The 15,337-nt window shown below is 54.2% G+C and overlaps 1 protein-coding gene across 2 annotated transcripts in view; it reads right to left on the bottom strand.

The window, feature by feature from the left end:
• Positions 1 to 736: 736 nt before the first annotated feature.
• LOC112929354 (kinesin-like protein KIF19) overlaps positions 737 to 15,337 on the bottom strand; it is a 44,940-nt gene continuing 30,339 nt past the window's right edge. Inside the window, exons 17-20 of one of the 2 annotated variants that reach the window (XM_072753298.1) lie at positions 14,818 to 15,210; positions 12,922 to 13,051; positions 6,926 to 7,033; positions 737 to 5,597 (exon numbers count right to left, since the gene is read on the bottom strand). In XM_072753298.1, the coding sequence (XP_072609399.1) occupies positions 5,500 to 5,597; positions 6,926 to 7,033; positions 12,922 to 13,051; positions 14,818 to 15,210 (729 nt within the window). In that variant the 3' untranslated portion in view covers positions 737 to 5,499. Of the gene's footprint in view, positions 5,598 to 6,925; positions 7,034 to 10,090; positions 10,608 to 12,921; positions 13,052 to 14,817; positions 15,211 to 15,337 lie in introns of those variants that run through there. The other variant, XM_026011405.2, reaches the window with a different exon arrangement.

The raw sequence follows: 15,337 nt of genomic DNA on the forward strand, positions 1-15,337 counted from the left end.
TTCAAAGTATGAATTTTAGGGTGACACAGACATTGAGGCCATAGCACCTCCTGATGTAGCTCAGGGCTTCTGCTGTTTACTGCATTATGTTATCAGAGCCAACACCACCAGTCTGCCCCAGGGCCTTTGCTCTTGCTCTGCTCCCCACCTAGGCTGTGCTTCCTCTAGGAGGCCTTCCTTGACCAGCCTCTCTAAAGTAGCCAACCAAGCACTGTGGCCCTGCAGCTTGATTTCATCAGAGTGCTTACCACTCATTCTCTGCCCCCACCTCCTCTACAGTGTGGACTCTGAGACGGCCAGCATGTGTCTGCCCAGTGGCGACTGCATCCTTGGCACTTATGCCTACTGGGGCTTCATTTGGCTCCCTCCTTGGGCCTCCAGATTCCTTTCCCTTCCTAGCCCACCTGGTGCCCTTGCACCACCTGGACCTTGGGCTGCAGGCAGAGGAGAAAGCTGATGCTCTGAGCATCACAGCAAACCTTCCAGGAAGGGTGCCTTCCACAAAGTCAGGGCGGCACAGAGCTGCCTCCCCTCTTGGGAGGCGCCCCGTGGAACAGACCAGAAACTGGGGGAGAATCCGTCTGTAGAACAAAAAGAATCCATTTCCAGGGCTGAGGCTTGCTCCTTCCTCCCAGCTCCACCCTCCCTCTGATCAGTGGCTTGGGCCTCACAAACGGAGCACGGGTTTCTGTCTTTGTGTCAGGAATTCTTGGAGAAATAATTCACCACCACCACATTTGCATACGTTATATAATTGTCATATAGACATAAGAGCCTATCATACATGCTGTTCTGAACCTCTATTGGTATATTTCAGAGAGCTGCCCTCACCAGCATATAGAACTATTGTTATTTTTTAAAAATAATTCCTTTTTTTCCCCACATGAAGTTACAGGAAGACGATAAAGATCCAAATGCATAGAAAATACATGCAATGAAAAGGAGTCTCCTGCCCACCTGCCCCTGAGCCCCTCACAGTGACCCGTTCCCAGGATTTCCTTCCGTGGCTGTTCCACGTGGCACATACCGGTGAGGGTAGACACACAGGTGTGCATATGTGACATGGATGGCAACCACAGGATCTCACCAGGTTCTCAGACGGTAAAGGACTCTCTAACATGCTCATTCCTGTCCACAAGCCTTCAGCCCACCTTCACCGAGCCGCTGTGAGCCACCCTTGTGTTTCTTGCTTGTGAACATGCTGTGACTCTCTATTGCCCGGCATATCCTGCCTGGCTTCCAGGGGTCACAAGGGAAGAGGCCACACACCCTGGGTTCAAATCCCAGCTCAGCTACCTGGGCATGAATACCCAACGTAGTGCTCCACATCCTCAGACCATAAGCTGACGACAGCCCCTAGGGGCTTGCAGTGAGGTTAGGGGCTGGATAAAGCTTTACCCTCTCGTTTCTTTGACATCTTGTTTGTTTCAATGCCTGCATTCCCTTGCCTCGATTGGAGCCCAGCACAGGCCCAGGAAAGCACCTGGATGGCTGCTGTGCATGTGTACACATATGCACATCTCCCAGTGTGCCATGCTGGCTGCAGAGGGACCAACCTCCCACCACACACAGCTGTCCCAGGTCAGGGCCTTGGCCCTGCACCTCCTGCTCTCAGCGCAGTACCTGCCCACACCTGTTCCCTCCCTCCCTTGTCCCTCCATCCCACAGCCATCCATGGGCACCTGCTCGGGGCCAGGGAGGACACAGAGATGTAAGGCAGGGCTGGTCTGTTGTGCCAAAGGTACAGTGGTGGGGACAGTCATCATGTGGTGGGTGAGTGCAGTGCCAGGGGAGGCTCTGAGGTACCTGGCCCAGCAGGGAAGAAGAGGAGGCATCCTGGGAAAGGACTAGAAGGTGGCAGAGAGGGTGGGGAAGGCTTCCAAGCAGAGGGAACAGTGTGAGCAACAGCAGGGTGGGAGGCGGGAGACTGGTTCATGGGGGTGTGCACACGTTTGTGCATGAGTATGTATGTAAAGGATTTTTTTGTCCCAGATGCCTCTGGCCCCCAGGCCTCACCTTGGCCTTAAGCTGCAGCCTGCAGACAGATCCAATGTGGCCGAAACGTAGTTTGCTCTGAGTTTTGCATCAGTTTCCATTCTCTGCCCAGGGACTCCTCTACTTCTGGGGATGGGGAGAGAATGCTTGGGCCACTTGCAAACACAGCCTAAGGCGGGCCCAGTGCCCCCAGGATCCCCTTCCCTGGTGCTTGGGGGTCGATTCCAGGCTGGTAAGCAAACTTCACCTCCCGCTGCCCACAGAGGCACCATGGTGATACCCATGGGCATGGTGGCTTTCTCCCTTCCCAGTCTCACATGGTCTGGCCTCCCTGCTCCCCTGGCATCACCTCCCAAAGAAGCCACCTGCATCCTGGTCTTGTGACAGCCTCTGCAATTGTGGGGACCTACACTGAGACACTTCTTAATGGGTTATTTTGTGGGAAAACTGGGAAGAGCATGTACCCAATCATTAAAGAGGATTTACCTCCAAAAAGGCACAAGGTGGGGAAGGACGTTCTTAATGCTCCCTTTATATAATTTTCTGCCTTTCTAAAGTGGTGAGATCACAGTGTGACCTTTCTGTCACAGGTGCAAGTTCTACAGTCACATGAGCTCAATGCACCCAAATACAACCCCTGGGGATACTCAGACGCTTGTGTTATTTTTCTCAGTCATTTTGGGTTCAAACTGGGCCAAATTTAAGATCCTCTGCCCCACCCCACCTCCATCACCTGGGGTGACCCTGAGCTCAGGGGCCTCCCCAGCTGTCAACCGCTGGCCCAGAGGGGCTGTGAACCTCTCCACCCTGGCTCTTCCTCGTCCTGTGTCCCCCTACCACCCCAGGACAACAAATTTTACATGTCCATGTGGCTGAGCCATGGCACTCAGATGTGCGTCAAAGATTATTCTGGATGTTCCCATGTGGGTGTTTGGGGGTGAGATTAACATGTGAATCAGCAGAGGGCCCTCCACAACGTGGGTGGGCCTCATCTCACCATCTGAAGGCTGGACTAGAACAAAAGCCTGAGCTTCACCGAGGAAAAGGGATTTCTGCGGCACTTTCCTGGGCCTCTGGCCTGCTGGCCCACCCTGAAGATTGTGGACTCGCCAAGCCTTCGCAATTATGAGCCAGATCCCTAGACCAAGTATCTTCACACATACACATACCCCAGTAGTTCTGTTTTGCTGGAGAACCCTAGTACACCCCCCCCCTATGAGATTGGGATACCACCCCTACTCCCCCGATGTAAGTGCCTCCTCAGCCATCTCTCAGATGCCTGGGCCAGTCCATAGCCTCCCCATCTACAGCTCTCTTTGTGGCCCACCTTTCCACCCAGCTCAAGGCAGGGTGCAGAAAGACCAGGAATTCCTTCTGTATGCTCACACCAGCCTAGGAAGAACTTGGGGGCCCTATTTGACCCCACATCCCACCATGCTGTCATTTCTAATCTGTTGATGTCATTCCACAAAATTACCAGGGACTTCTCTGGCCACAACTTGCCAACTGCCTGGGCTTCCCCTCCCTGATCAGCTAAGACAAGGTGAGCCTCGGATACACATTTATTCCTCTCAAGTTCTCATCTGCGGGTAGGGTGTAACAATGCTGAGAGGCATCTCTGCTCCTTCCAGCTTCCCACTCCATCCTCCTGAGGGCACGGCCTTTGTCCTCAAGGCCTCTGTCCTCAAGGCCTCAAAACGGTGGCTAGAGCTCCAGCCATCACATCCAAATTCCAGGCAGTATGATTGAGGAAGTGAAGAAGGAAAGAGGCATGAGGAAAATGCGTATTATCCTTTGTGGTGAAGATTCCTGGAAGCAGCTGCTTGTATCCCATCTGTCACTTGGTTACATGGCAATATACAGCCACAAAGGAGGCTGGGAAATACAGTCCTTATTTTGTGAGCTGTTTGACTAGCTAAAAATGAGGGGTTCTATTATCCTGGAACAAAGTGAGCAGATATAGGGGGCAACCAGTAACTCTTGCCCTACCCAGGATCTGGGGCCAGGGCAGGAAAGCAGAAGTCATCCTTGCCCCCCAGGCTCAGCATTTCCCCCAGGGAAGGGGAAGTGAGCATCAGAGGGTGCCCCTGGCAGGTCTGCACCAAGCAGACAGCAGAGCCCCCAAAGATAAGTGGGACTGACTTCCCCACCTCCACACACTCTTCCAGAAGGCCCAGCAGCTCCTCCTTGACCGCAGGTCCTACGATGAGAGGGCAGGGCATCCAGCTGTGCAGTTTGCACACTTATAGGGTGTCTGCCATGTGCCAGGCATACACAGGTCCAAGCCAACCTGCTGACTGCTCAGGCCGTGAGACAACAACACGCCTCCACCTTCCAGCCCTAATGTGCTAACAAGCTGTTTCCTAAAACCCATAGATTCCACTGGATGCTGCATCGGAGGTAGCTCTGGTCCCCATGGCCTCCAAATGGGGATGCCTCTGAGAGCCCGAGATGTAGGCAGTGGTTTGAAAGCCACAGCAAGCGCTGAAAGCACAGCTGGAGAAGGCGATAATTCAGCCCTCCACGGGTGGTGCTCAGAGTTTCCCAGACTTTCCTGTCTTGACAAAAAGTTAGGGCCTCAATTTCTGGGTTCCCGGTTAACACGGCTGGCTTCATGCTCCTTGACGATTCTGCTTCAATGTCCTCCATGCCGTGGTGTGTGGGGACGGACGTTACAACACAGTGACAGGATGGATGGGTCACGAGAATGGGGAGTGTTCTCATGCTTCCCCAATGCAGGCTTCCCCCAGAGCCTATGTGAACATGGGGACAGGGTGGTGTCACTCTACTGGCCAAGGCCCATGGGGCGTGACGGTGAATTTGAAACATCAACATGGCCAGGCCATGATACCCAGGCGTTTCATCAAACATCAGCAGTCAGTGGTGCTGTGAAGGTGTTCTTCAGATGAGATTAACATTTAAATCAGTAAGGAGAAGTGCCCTGGTGGCTCAATGGTTGAGCATCTGCCTTTGGCCCAGGTTGTGATCCCAGGGTCCTGGGATCAAGTCCTGCATCGGGCTCCCTGCTTCTCCCTCTACCTGTGTCTCTGCCTCTCTCTGTGTCTCTCATGAACAAACAAATAAAATCTTTAAAAAATAAATACATCAGTAAGGAGATGTCGGGTTCAGCAGAGGACCTGCCACAGTGTGGGTGGGCCTCACCCAATCAGGTGAAGAGTGAAACCGTTCTCCCAGAGCAGAAACTGTGGGATGGAGTGATCCTGGGAAGATCACTCACAACTGGGAATGACCCAAACGAGGCCTGAGGCTCCTCCTGAGATGTCCTTCAGAAGGGCTCTGATGTTCCATCAACGGCCTTCCCTCTGACATGGTTGGTGAGGCAGCCGCCAGCACAGAGAGCAGTGGGAAGCTGGCTGGCTGCCCCCTGAAGTGTCCTTGCCAGGGCTCCGTCTCTTGAACCCAACTCCAGGGCAGAGAGAGCCCTGTGCCTGGGGCTGGCCTCTCCGGCCTTCCCTCGCATGCCTGGCCTTCTGGCTGACATCCTCATTGTGGCCTTCTCGGCCGCTTGGCGCTGCCCCGGGGCTTGCGGGGTGTGCTGGGAGGCAGTGGGCTGTGGTGTCGGCCTCCACTATCCGTAGACCCTGCAGGATTGGGGAGACTCTAGTCTGTGGTCAAGGCCAGTAAAGCCAGTGTCCCGACGGCTGGGTCCCTAGGTGGGTGTCCTGGTCCTGGCCTCAGCTGCCAGCCAGACTTGACTCAGGACCTACGTGGGCATTCCTCCCTTTCTTAGCCCCACCTGTGCTGGGGTCTCCTGTGGGACCGCACCTCCCCAGCCTGGGGCCCCGCTCCCCTGCACTCTGCTCACACAGGCCTGTCCCCGGGACCCCCTCAGTCACTTTTTCCACCTTAGTTGACACACGCAGTTGGAGTGGGGGAGTCATTGGGAGGATTTCCCATCCCTCACACTGTTTAAACTGGCCTGGGGCAGCTCCGGTGGCTCAGTGGTTTAGCACCTGCCTTCAGCCCAGGGTGTGATCCTGGAGACCCAGGATCGAGTCCCACATCGGGCTCCCTGCATGGAGCCTGCTTCTCCCTCTGCCTGTGTTTCTGCCTCTCTCTCTCTCTCTCTGTGTCTCTCATGAATAAATAAATAAAATCTCTAAAAAAATAAATAAATAAATAAACTGGCCTGTACCACTGGCCCCAGGGCATGGGCAACAAACACTTTTGAGATCCTTTCCCCAAGAACCCTTGAAAAGAGGGGCATGGTAATGAGGAGTTCCTGACCTATTCTGAAACAGTAACAGGAGGGAATAGGGTAAAGGTACAGTAAGACAGATCCAGGTTAGATCAAAAAAAGGACTTCCCTCCCTGGTGGGCTTTAGACCTACTGCTGATTTATACTCCTCCTTCCAGATGCCGGGTTGTGTGCTGGTGTGGAGGTGAGGAGGAGGGCAGGAAGTGCTGCCAGAGGGAGTCTCCCATCCCCAGAAAGGATTCAGGCAGCACATGCCTCCCAGGCTGGGGTGAGGATTACACTGAGGAACGCAGATGCTAACACGGCTTAAACTGTCTCTGGGATTCAGCATTAGTGTCATCAAGACACAGGAGCAGAAGAGGAATAGGATGCGTCCTTTGTATTTTAAGGTTAACACTCAGGCCTGACAATGTTATGGCCAAACTGGCACTTTCATGGTGCCTCGGGCGAATGTGCATAATTAGCACAACTTCTCTGGGAGGTTGTTTTAACTCTGGATTATACGAAGCAACCAGTGTTGTTTCTGAATGAAAGCCGCGGGCTGGCCCGGTGGGCTTGCCCGTGTGCTAGACCTGTGCCATCCCGTTAAGTGGCCAGCGGGCGAGCGTGGCTACTGAGCACGTGGCAGGGGCACGTGGGGAGCGGTAGGGCCGGTTGGGGGGTGGCGGGCAGACAGGGACGCGTGAGCCGTGGGATTGCTCAGGCACTGACCTCGGATGTCCCGGGGCAAGAGTGGGGCCCTGCTTGGGCCCGGGCTGCTCTGCCACGTGGCGCTGGGGAAGGTGAAGCTGACCTCGGGCATCTGGAGCATCTTCTCCTCTACATGGTGAATGGGAGAGGAGAGGACGTTATTTTAGCGACCCCCCCCCCACCCCTGTGAGGCCTGAAAGGAAACAATGAACAACTGGTGCAGGGCACTTAGGACCTATAGGTGCCCAGCGGGCTCTTTGGTGAGGCTACCTCGTTTGTACCCCCCACAGCCCTGTCCTTTCTGGAACATCCTATCCCCCCCTCTCCCGTGGCTTTGGTCCCTTTCCCTCCCCCAGCAACACTCTCCTCTCCCTCTCCTTCCCTCTCCTTCCCCTGTTTGCTGCCAGCAGCCACAGCAATGGGGAGGGTTTCCTGGTTCACCCAGCAGAGTTTAATCAGAAGAGGAAGCAGCGAGGGAGCAGGTGTCTCCCCCAGACCTCACTGGATGCCCAGGTGCAGAGGCCGCCCGACAGCCTGAGCTCCGACCCCCAGCCCTGTGGTCAGCCCTGTCCACTCTGTTCTCTTCCCAACACCTGCCTGCCCCGGGCACCTATGTGCCCTGTGTCCCCACGAGAGGGGGGCAGGCTGAGCCCGCTGCTGCTGGGAGAATCAGGGAAGGAACCGGGGGTCCAGGGGTCTGGCTGCTTCCTCTCTCTCTCCTGTCCCAGGAGAGGTGACAGCCTGAGCCCGCAGGAGCAGCACAGAGACTCAGGACTGTCTTGGGTGGGGATGCAACATGGAGCAGCCCTGATGGGAATTGGGGCAGTGGTCTCCCAGAAAATTAAACGGAGAATTGCTTTGTGACCTACAGATCCACTCTCAGGTGTTACCCCAAAGACCCGGAAACAGACGTGTAAGCAGACAGCCACACGCCGATATTCATGGAGACTGAGAGGTGGAAACCACCAACGGACCTGACACAACGTGTGTCATGCGGCTGAAGGAATAGTCCTCGGCCACTGGCCGTTCCAGGGCACCCGTGCTGCTGCTGCCACAGCCCAGAGGGGGACGCCCCGTGCAAGAAGCCAGACCCACAGCCGCATGTCATGGGAGTCTGTTTGCAGGAAGGGGCTGGAACAGGCCGACCGTGTGGACCAGACGCACATCAGTGTTGCCAGGGCCTAGCCAGGCGTGGAGGGGGAGGAATGGGGCTCAGGGTCTTCTTTTGGGGTGATGAAAGGTTCTGGAACCACCCAGTTGTGTGGACCCACCACATTGTAAACATAGTAAATGCCACCGCGTTGCACACGTTATAACGCGGAGTTCTGTGTATGAGTTTTACCGCAGTTTGAAAAGAACGTGGGTCGGACTTGAACAAGGCTCCTGACCAGCACAGGGAGACGCACTCGAGCTGGTCGGGAGACGCGACGAGAGAAGGAGGCCAGAGACCCAGCGAGCCCAGTGGTCAATGTGACCGAGCCCTTGGCCTCGGTGTGGGGAGGCAGCCGTCCATCTGTCTGGCCATCCATCTGTTGTCTGTTGAGCATCTGTCGTATTTACCAGGCACACAGAGCCTAACGTCCCTGAGCTCAGGGAGCCCACAGAAGAGGGTCAACAGGAGCTCGCATCCAGCAGCAGCCACGGGGCGGGGTGGAGGGAGGATGGGGCGCTGTGGGCACTGTGGGCGCTGACACGTGCAGTCAGCGAGGACAAATGTCCAGAGCGGCCACATCAGGCGCTGAAGGCGGGGATGGGGGGAGCCATCTGTGTCCAGCCCCTCCTCTCACAGGAGAAGCTGGACTTCTACATTTTGTGCACGACGTGACTTTCACATGATTTTAAACTGCGGTGCCAGTTGACCAGTCTCCTCCAAGCTCAGGGCCAGGCTTGGCCTGTCATCACTGCTTTAGGGATGAACAACCCTAGCAGTTCTGAATGTCGATTAAGTAATGCCTGATCGGGGGGCGGCAAGAGCTCCTCATCTAGAGGAATCAGATCACCTTTTAGGACAGTTTCAGGACAGGTTTCATGCTCCCCGAACTAGCTGGCAGAGAGCATGGGGAAGACAGACCCTGTGCTCGGCCCAGGACAGGGATGAGAGCAAAGTGCAGGAGCACCTGTGTGGGCTCAGGCCTGGGCTGCCATGGACGGGCACAGGAGTGGCTGGGGTGAGCTCTGCTCCTTGCCCATCATTCTGTGAAATGGGCACATACACGGTAGGGTTTCTGCAAGTGATAAATGAGGAGATACATTTACATCTCCTGGCATCCATGCCCTGTCCACTCGGTGATGGCCATTCTTCCCCCATTCACAGGCCTCCAGGACTGTGGCTCAAAGCTGCACACCCAGACGTGATTCACGGCAGGCATGAATCCAGGCCAGTGACACCACTGCCCTGAACAGAGAACATGCAGTCACATTAAAACTGTGGGGGTCTCAGGAATCCCTGGGTGGCTCAGTGGTTTAGCACCTGCTTCCACCCCAGGGTGTGATCCTGGAGACCCGGGATCAAGTCTCACATTGGGCTCCCTGCATGGAGCCTGCTTCTTCCTCTGCCTGTCTCTGCCTTTCTCCCTCCCTCCCCCCCTCCCTCCCTCCCTCTCTCTCTCTCTCTCTCTCTCTCTCTCTCTGTGTCTCTTATGAATAAATAAAATCTTAAAAAAAAAACAACTGTGAGGGTCTCTTGACCCAAGGACCCTGCGCCAGGGGAGCTGCAGCCTGTGCAGACACCATCAGTGGTGACCCACAGCTCCCTGCACAGGCCAGAGATACAGAACACCCGGGTAACCCTGGATTCCTGCAGGGCCTCCTTGGACACCAGCCAAGGACACTCGTGTTCCTCCCCCAGGCAGAGACATTCAGGCCCAGTGGCGGGACCCCGGGAGCACCAGCCCTGGCTGCACCATCGACACGCGGTGTGGGCCTGGAGACATCACTTCCACTCAGTTTACCTGTTTGGACCAGCGGCTGAGCATGCAGGAGGACCACTGATGCTAATGGGCTCTAACTCTTCCATCACAGAAACACGCAGCTGTAGAGGGGGGAGCCTCTGTGCCCCGTGGGGCTCTGCAGACATAGTCGAGAGAAGGGGTGCCCACAAAGCAGGGCTCAGCACCTCCCCCAAGCTGGGGGCTCAGGATCTGCCCCCTTCTCACCAACTGAGGGGGCCAATACAGTCCACTCTGGTTTCTTTGGAAAAGGCTGGTTTCTTTTGTACACAGACATGGGGAAACGTGCTGAACTTGTCTAGCTGTGATGCGCAACAAATACTCTGTCATCACAGAGAGAAAGCTCTTGAAAGATTCATGGGTGAAGTGGCACGCTCTGGGATTTTCTTGAAACCTCTCCAGGAAAGCAAATAACAAACGAGCAGATGGAAACGTGTTGCGGGAGCGCAGAAACAGAATCAGCAGAGGACAGCCTGCTGCTGGCGCTGGGATGGCTCCACCAGAGGTTATTGTACTCTTGTCTGTACTTCTGGGTACATTAGCAATTTCATAATAAAACAGTGGGAAAAGCAAACTCCTTTTTAAGTCACCCATAGAGCGCGCCTGGGTGGCTCAGCGGTTGAGCGTCTGCCTTCGGCTCAGGGCATGAGCCCAGGGTCCTGGGATCGAGTCCCACATCTGGCTCCCTGCATGGAGCCTCCCTCTGCCTATGTCTCTGCCTCTCTCTGTGTGTCTCTCTTATGAGTAAATAAAATCTAAAAAAAAAAAGAAGATCACCCATAGAGACAGGTTCCAAGGAGCTTGTCTCCAGGGGACAGGTGGTCACAGGATCCCAGAGACTTTGGCTACATGGTTGACAACTAGGCCTCTCTGGAGATGCCCAGTGCCCCCCGCTCCCAGGCAGGTGCCGTCACCAGCCCCTCCCAGCGAGGACCTGGGGCACTGGCGTCCAGCATGCCTGGCTGCCCGACAGGAGGAGAGTGGTGGGCACACGCCCAACCTTGCACTTTGGAGTTCCCATGCCGGACGCTGCTGTGCTCTCTGGGGCAGCATTACTATTTTATGAGCACGTAAACAAGAAGATAAGTAAATAAAAGCTTTTAAAGCGTCAAATCCCATATGGCTAAAGAACGCTTTAAGTGGTGGTGGGTTTTTTTTTTTTTAGTGTTTTTTTAAGGTTTTGAAGTGCTATTCTTGCAGGCCTGCGTTGCTGCCAGCAGTTCCAGGAGCTGAACTGAGAAATCACAGGTAAATCTGAATTCTGTCCCCAAGATCAGAGATTCCTGAGAAGGTTGAGAGTGTGGCTATGAACCAGGTTGTGCCAAGGTGCACACCCACCAGTGAGACACGGTGTGGCCGTGCACACTGCTGCCATGGTCTTCGAAATCTACAGCGAGGGCCGTAACATGCCCGCAAAGAATAAAGATAATGAAACAAGACGTGAGGGAAAGCATGTAAGTGTGGTTGAGAGTTAGGCATCAGGTCTGTCACTCTCAGCCGTGTGACCTTGGGGAAGGCCCTGAACTCCTGTGCCTCAGTTTCCTTCTCTGGACCATGGGGACAGAGCCACCATGAGGACAGGTAGGCTGACACCCACCCAGTGCCTCGCACACAGTAAGCACTGTGCAATAGTGAGCTCTGATGACGTGGCCAGCGGGATAGGCCCTTCTGTGGTGAGGACTGGCCTGCTTGTCAGGTTTCTCCAGCCCATATGGGACTAATACTTTTGCAAAAATAACAATAATGAATCACTAGAAAGACTAATTGGAAAAATTTTAAAAGACAGAAGGCAGGCCATTTACCACAAGTGGTGGTACCGCCAAACTGCCACACGCCTTTCTAAACGCTTGGCCTTCTGGGCAGCCCAGGTGCTGCCAGCGTGATCCTGGTTTAGCGCCACCTTCAGCCCAGGGCGTGATCCTGGAGACCCGGGATCGGGTCCCACATCAGGTTCCCTGCATGGAGCCTGCTTCTCCCTCTGCCTGTGTCTCTGTGTCTCTCATGAATAAATAAATAAAATCTTTAAAAAAAATAAAAATAAAAGCTTGGCCTTCTGTTTCAGGCCAGGGACAGTTTGTGGGCACCCCTGGAGGAGCACTGACACCTCCACTCTACTACGTCTACTACTGTGATATGCCAGCAACACACTGTCCCTACAACAGGCGCTGGTGTTCACGCTGCTGCTCACCCAGGACAAGGCCACCTCATGGCCACTGCTTCTGGATGGTGGATCCTATGGGTGGTTTTCTTCCATTTATAATTTTATCTATATTCCAAAGTTCTCACCATGAGCATGTCCTGTACTGTAACAACCACAGGAGCTAGAATTCAAACCTAGACCAAGACAGACTGCACACAGGCAGCCTGTCGTGTTTTGTTTTGTTTTTTAAATTTATTTATTTATTTATTTATTTATTTATTTATTTATTTATGATAGTCATACAGAGAGAGAGAGAGGCAGAGACACAGGCAGAGGGAGAAGCAGGCTCCATGCACCGGGAGCCTGACGGGGGATTCGATCCCAGGTCTCCAGGATCGTGCCCTGGGCCAAAGGCAGGCGCCAAACCGCTGCGCCACCCAGGGATCCCAGCCTGCCGTGTTTTTAACCACCATTTCAAACTGTTGGGGTGTCAGGGTGTCAGGAAGGGCCAGAAGCAAAACTGAGTGCCCCTGGGAATGTTTGTTCTCATGAAGCCAGTGACCTTGGTCCACTCCCTGTACCGAAAACCTGAAACTAACACCAAGGAGCAGACAACTGGTAACAGCCCAAACTGTCACACTTTTCAAAGATCTACCCTTGGCAGGAGGCAGGAGGGGCAGAGTCTTTTTTTTTTTTTTTTTAAGATTTTATTTATTTATTCTTGAGAGACAGAGAGAGAGAGGCAGAGACACAGGCAGAGGGAGAAGCAGGCTCCCTGCAGGGAGCCCAATGTGGGATTTGATCCCGGAACTCCAGGATCACACCCTGGGCCAAAGGCAGGTGCTAAACCACTGAGCTACCTGGGCTGCTCAGAGTCTTAAGACACAGATGAAACCCCAGTATGCTGTTTTGTTTTTTTAACCCTGTACCTGTGTGGGAACTGAGGCTGGGTTTTATCTTGGAGGCCGCGGGGACGGGAGGGAAGAAGCTTTTTCCAGATGACTTGGTGAGCTGCAGGACTGCTGGGGACGGCTGGCTCTCAGCCCCATGCTCTGCTGCCTGCAGGGACAAGCACAGGGCGGGGAAGGAGTGACATGTCAAGGTCATGTTGAGCTGAAGCCATGCATGGATTAAATACCTACTGTGTGGCAGACTGCTGCAGGCCATGAAGGACCTCAGCGGACAGAAGCAGAATTACTGTTCATGCTCTCATCCAACCCCCAGAGAGGAATGAATGAGTGAGTGAATGAATGAATGAGTGAATGAATGATCCTCTACTGGCTACTGGTTGTCTCTCCTCCCCATTTTTAACTCTCAGTAGCCCCAGAATGGAGGTTTAAATGGTTAACATTTAAATAGATCAACTATTAAAAAAATTAAAAAATAAAATAAAATAAATAGATCGACTATTGAGTGAAGCAGATGTCCCACTGCTGGGTGGATGGGCCTTGTCCAATCAGTTGAAGGCCTGGATAGAACAAAAGGGCTGACTCTCCTGAGAGTAAGGGAGCCCCCTCCTACCTGATTGCCTTGAGTGGAACTTTGTTTTTTTCCTGCCTTTGGACTTAAACTTGTCTCTAGCTTGCCAACCCCGGTTCTGGAATTTGTCAGCCTCCATAAATTATGTGAGCCAAGTGCTTATAATAAACCTTCTTCTCTGTGTATGTATGTGCATGTGTGCATGTATGTTGTGTGTGTGCCTATGAGTGTGCATGTGTATGTCTATGTGTGAGACCTGTGTGCATGTGAATGTATGTTTGAGTGTGTGAGCATCTGTGTCATGCACACACACGCACATCCTACTGGTTCCATTTGTCTGCAGAGCCCTGACTGGTATCCTCACCTTCTGACCCCTGCTACAGTCCTACTGTTAATCCTACTGAGTGATTACCAGAGCGGTTTCAGTGTGAATCAGCAAATGTCTACTGTGTGGCTGGCAGGGGTAGAATGACATCTGTCTGGTCCCTGGCCACCAGCCAGCTTGCCCAGAGAGAAAATTGCTCACTTCCTCCAGTTTATATAACCAAGTATAGGACAGAAAGTAACCTCATCAAGGGAACACCACTTCCACACAGACTGGAACCCATGCCAAACCCACCCTCTCCCCCATGTGAGTATAACTTCACACCACCGTGATCATTATGGCCAGCAAGGGATCAGTGTGGCCAGGGAGCAATCAGTGTGGTGCTCTGCTGTATGCTGGATTTTGCTTAAATGTTGTTGAGAGTTCAGAGGTCAACATTGTCCAATGTCCCAAGAAGTTAACTAGACATGAAGAACACTGCCCATAGAGGAATGCTGAATTGGTCGGAAATGAAAGACGACCTCTTGGCCATGGAACAGGGAGCAGACAACCGTAAGTGGCTGCGCAATGGGACTGCGCGTGGAGCTCAGCCCTGGCAGTGGGAGGCCGTGAGTGCCAGGCCTGGTGCCAGGCTCTGGTCGGAGAGGGGCACCTTGTGGTGGGCAGTGCTTCACGACTCACATGGTTACTATTTAGTGACATGCGCTAGAACCAAGTGATGTGTCTTTTCAGGGCTAAAATTCAAATATCATATAGACACTTGAGAATTTATGAAAGAATGTTAAGGGAGGAAACAGATCAAGAGCTGGTGCCTGCACTGTGACCTGCCTACAGAAACCATGCACACATGCAGCTTCCTATTAGGAAGGGGTGGTGGGGCTGGGTGTCCTCCCTCCGACTACTTTGCACCTGGGGCCTTCCTGCATCCACTGTAACTATGGGAGCCAGTCCCGACCCCCCCCCCCCACCGTCCCAGCTGGACCCCAGGACTGGGCGAGGTGGCCAAGCAGTGTCCACCCACCGTCTGCACGCTCCAGGTGAGGGAGGGTGACCGCTTCCTCCTGGCCTTCCTCTCCGTAGAACAGTCCTTGCCCGGGCTGGCAAGGGGCCACCTCCTGTCTGCTGGGCTTGGGTCTGGGGTGACACTGGCCTTCGGGTCCCTGGAGTCCAGGGCCACCTCCTCCAGAAGGCGGATGGAGGAGCGGCCACCGCCACCCTCGCGGTCCTGTGCTTTGGAGCGCCGGGTGGCTGCGATGAGGGCAATGCTCTTGGTGCTCACAGCCATCTCCTTCAGGGCCTGAGCGCTCAGGGCCAGGCCACCAGCCTCCGCTGCCACCTGCGAGGCACCCAGGTCCCGGCCAGTGGGGGAGCACAGCTTGGAGACCAAATTCTTCACACTTAGGGAGCTCGACTGCTACAGGGAACCAGCAGCAGGAATGGTCAGACAGCACTGGGCCACTCTGGTTGGCCAGCCCCAGGCTGGGCCCCTGAAGCTGACTCATGGCTAGTGACTCAAGGCAAGTGGTTTATTCTTAGCAGCG

Source organism: Vulpes vulpes, chromosome 3, assembly GCF_048418805.1.
Source record: "Vulpes vulpes isolate BD-2025 chromosome 3, VulVul3, whole genome shotgun sequence".
NCBI lineage: Eukaryota > Metazoa > Chordata > Mammalia > Carnivora > Canidae > Vulpes > Vulpes vulpes.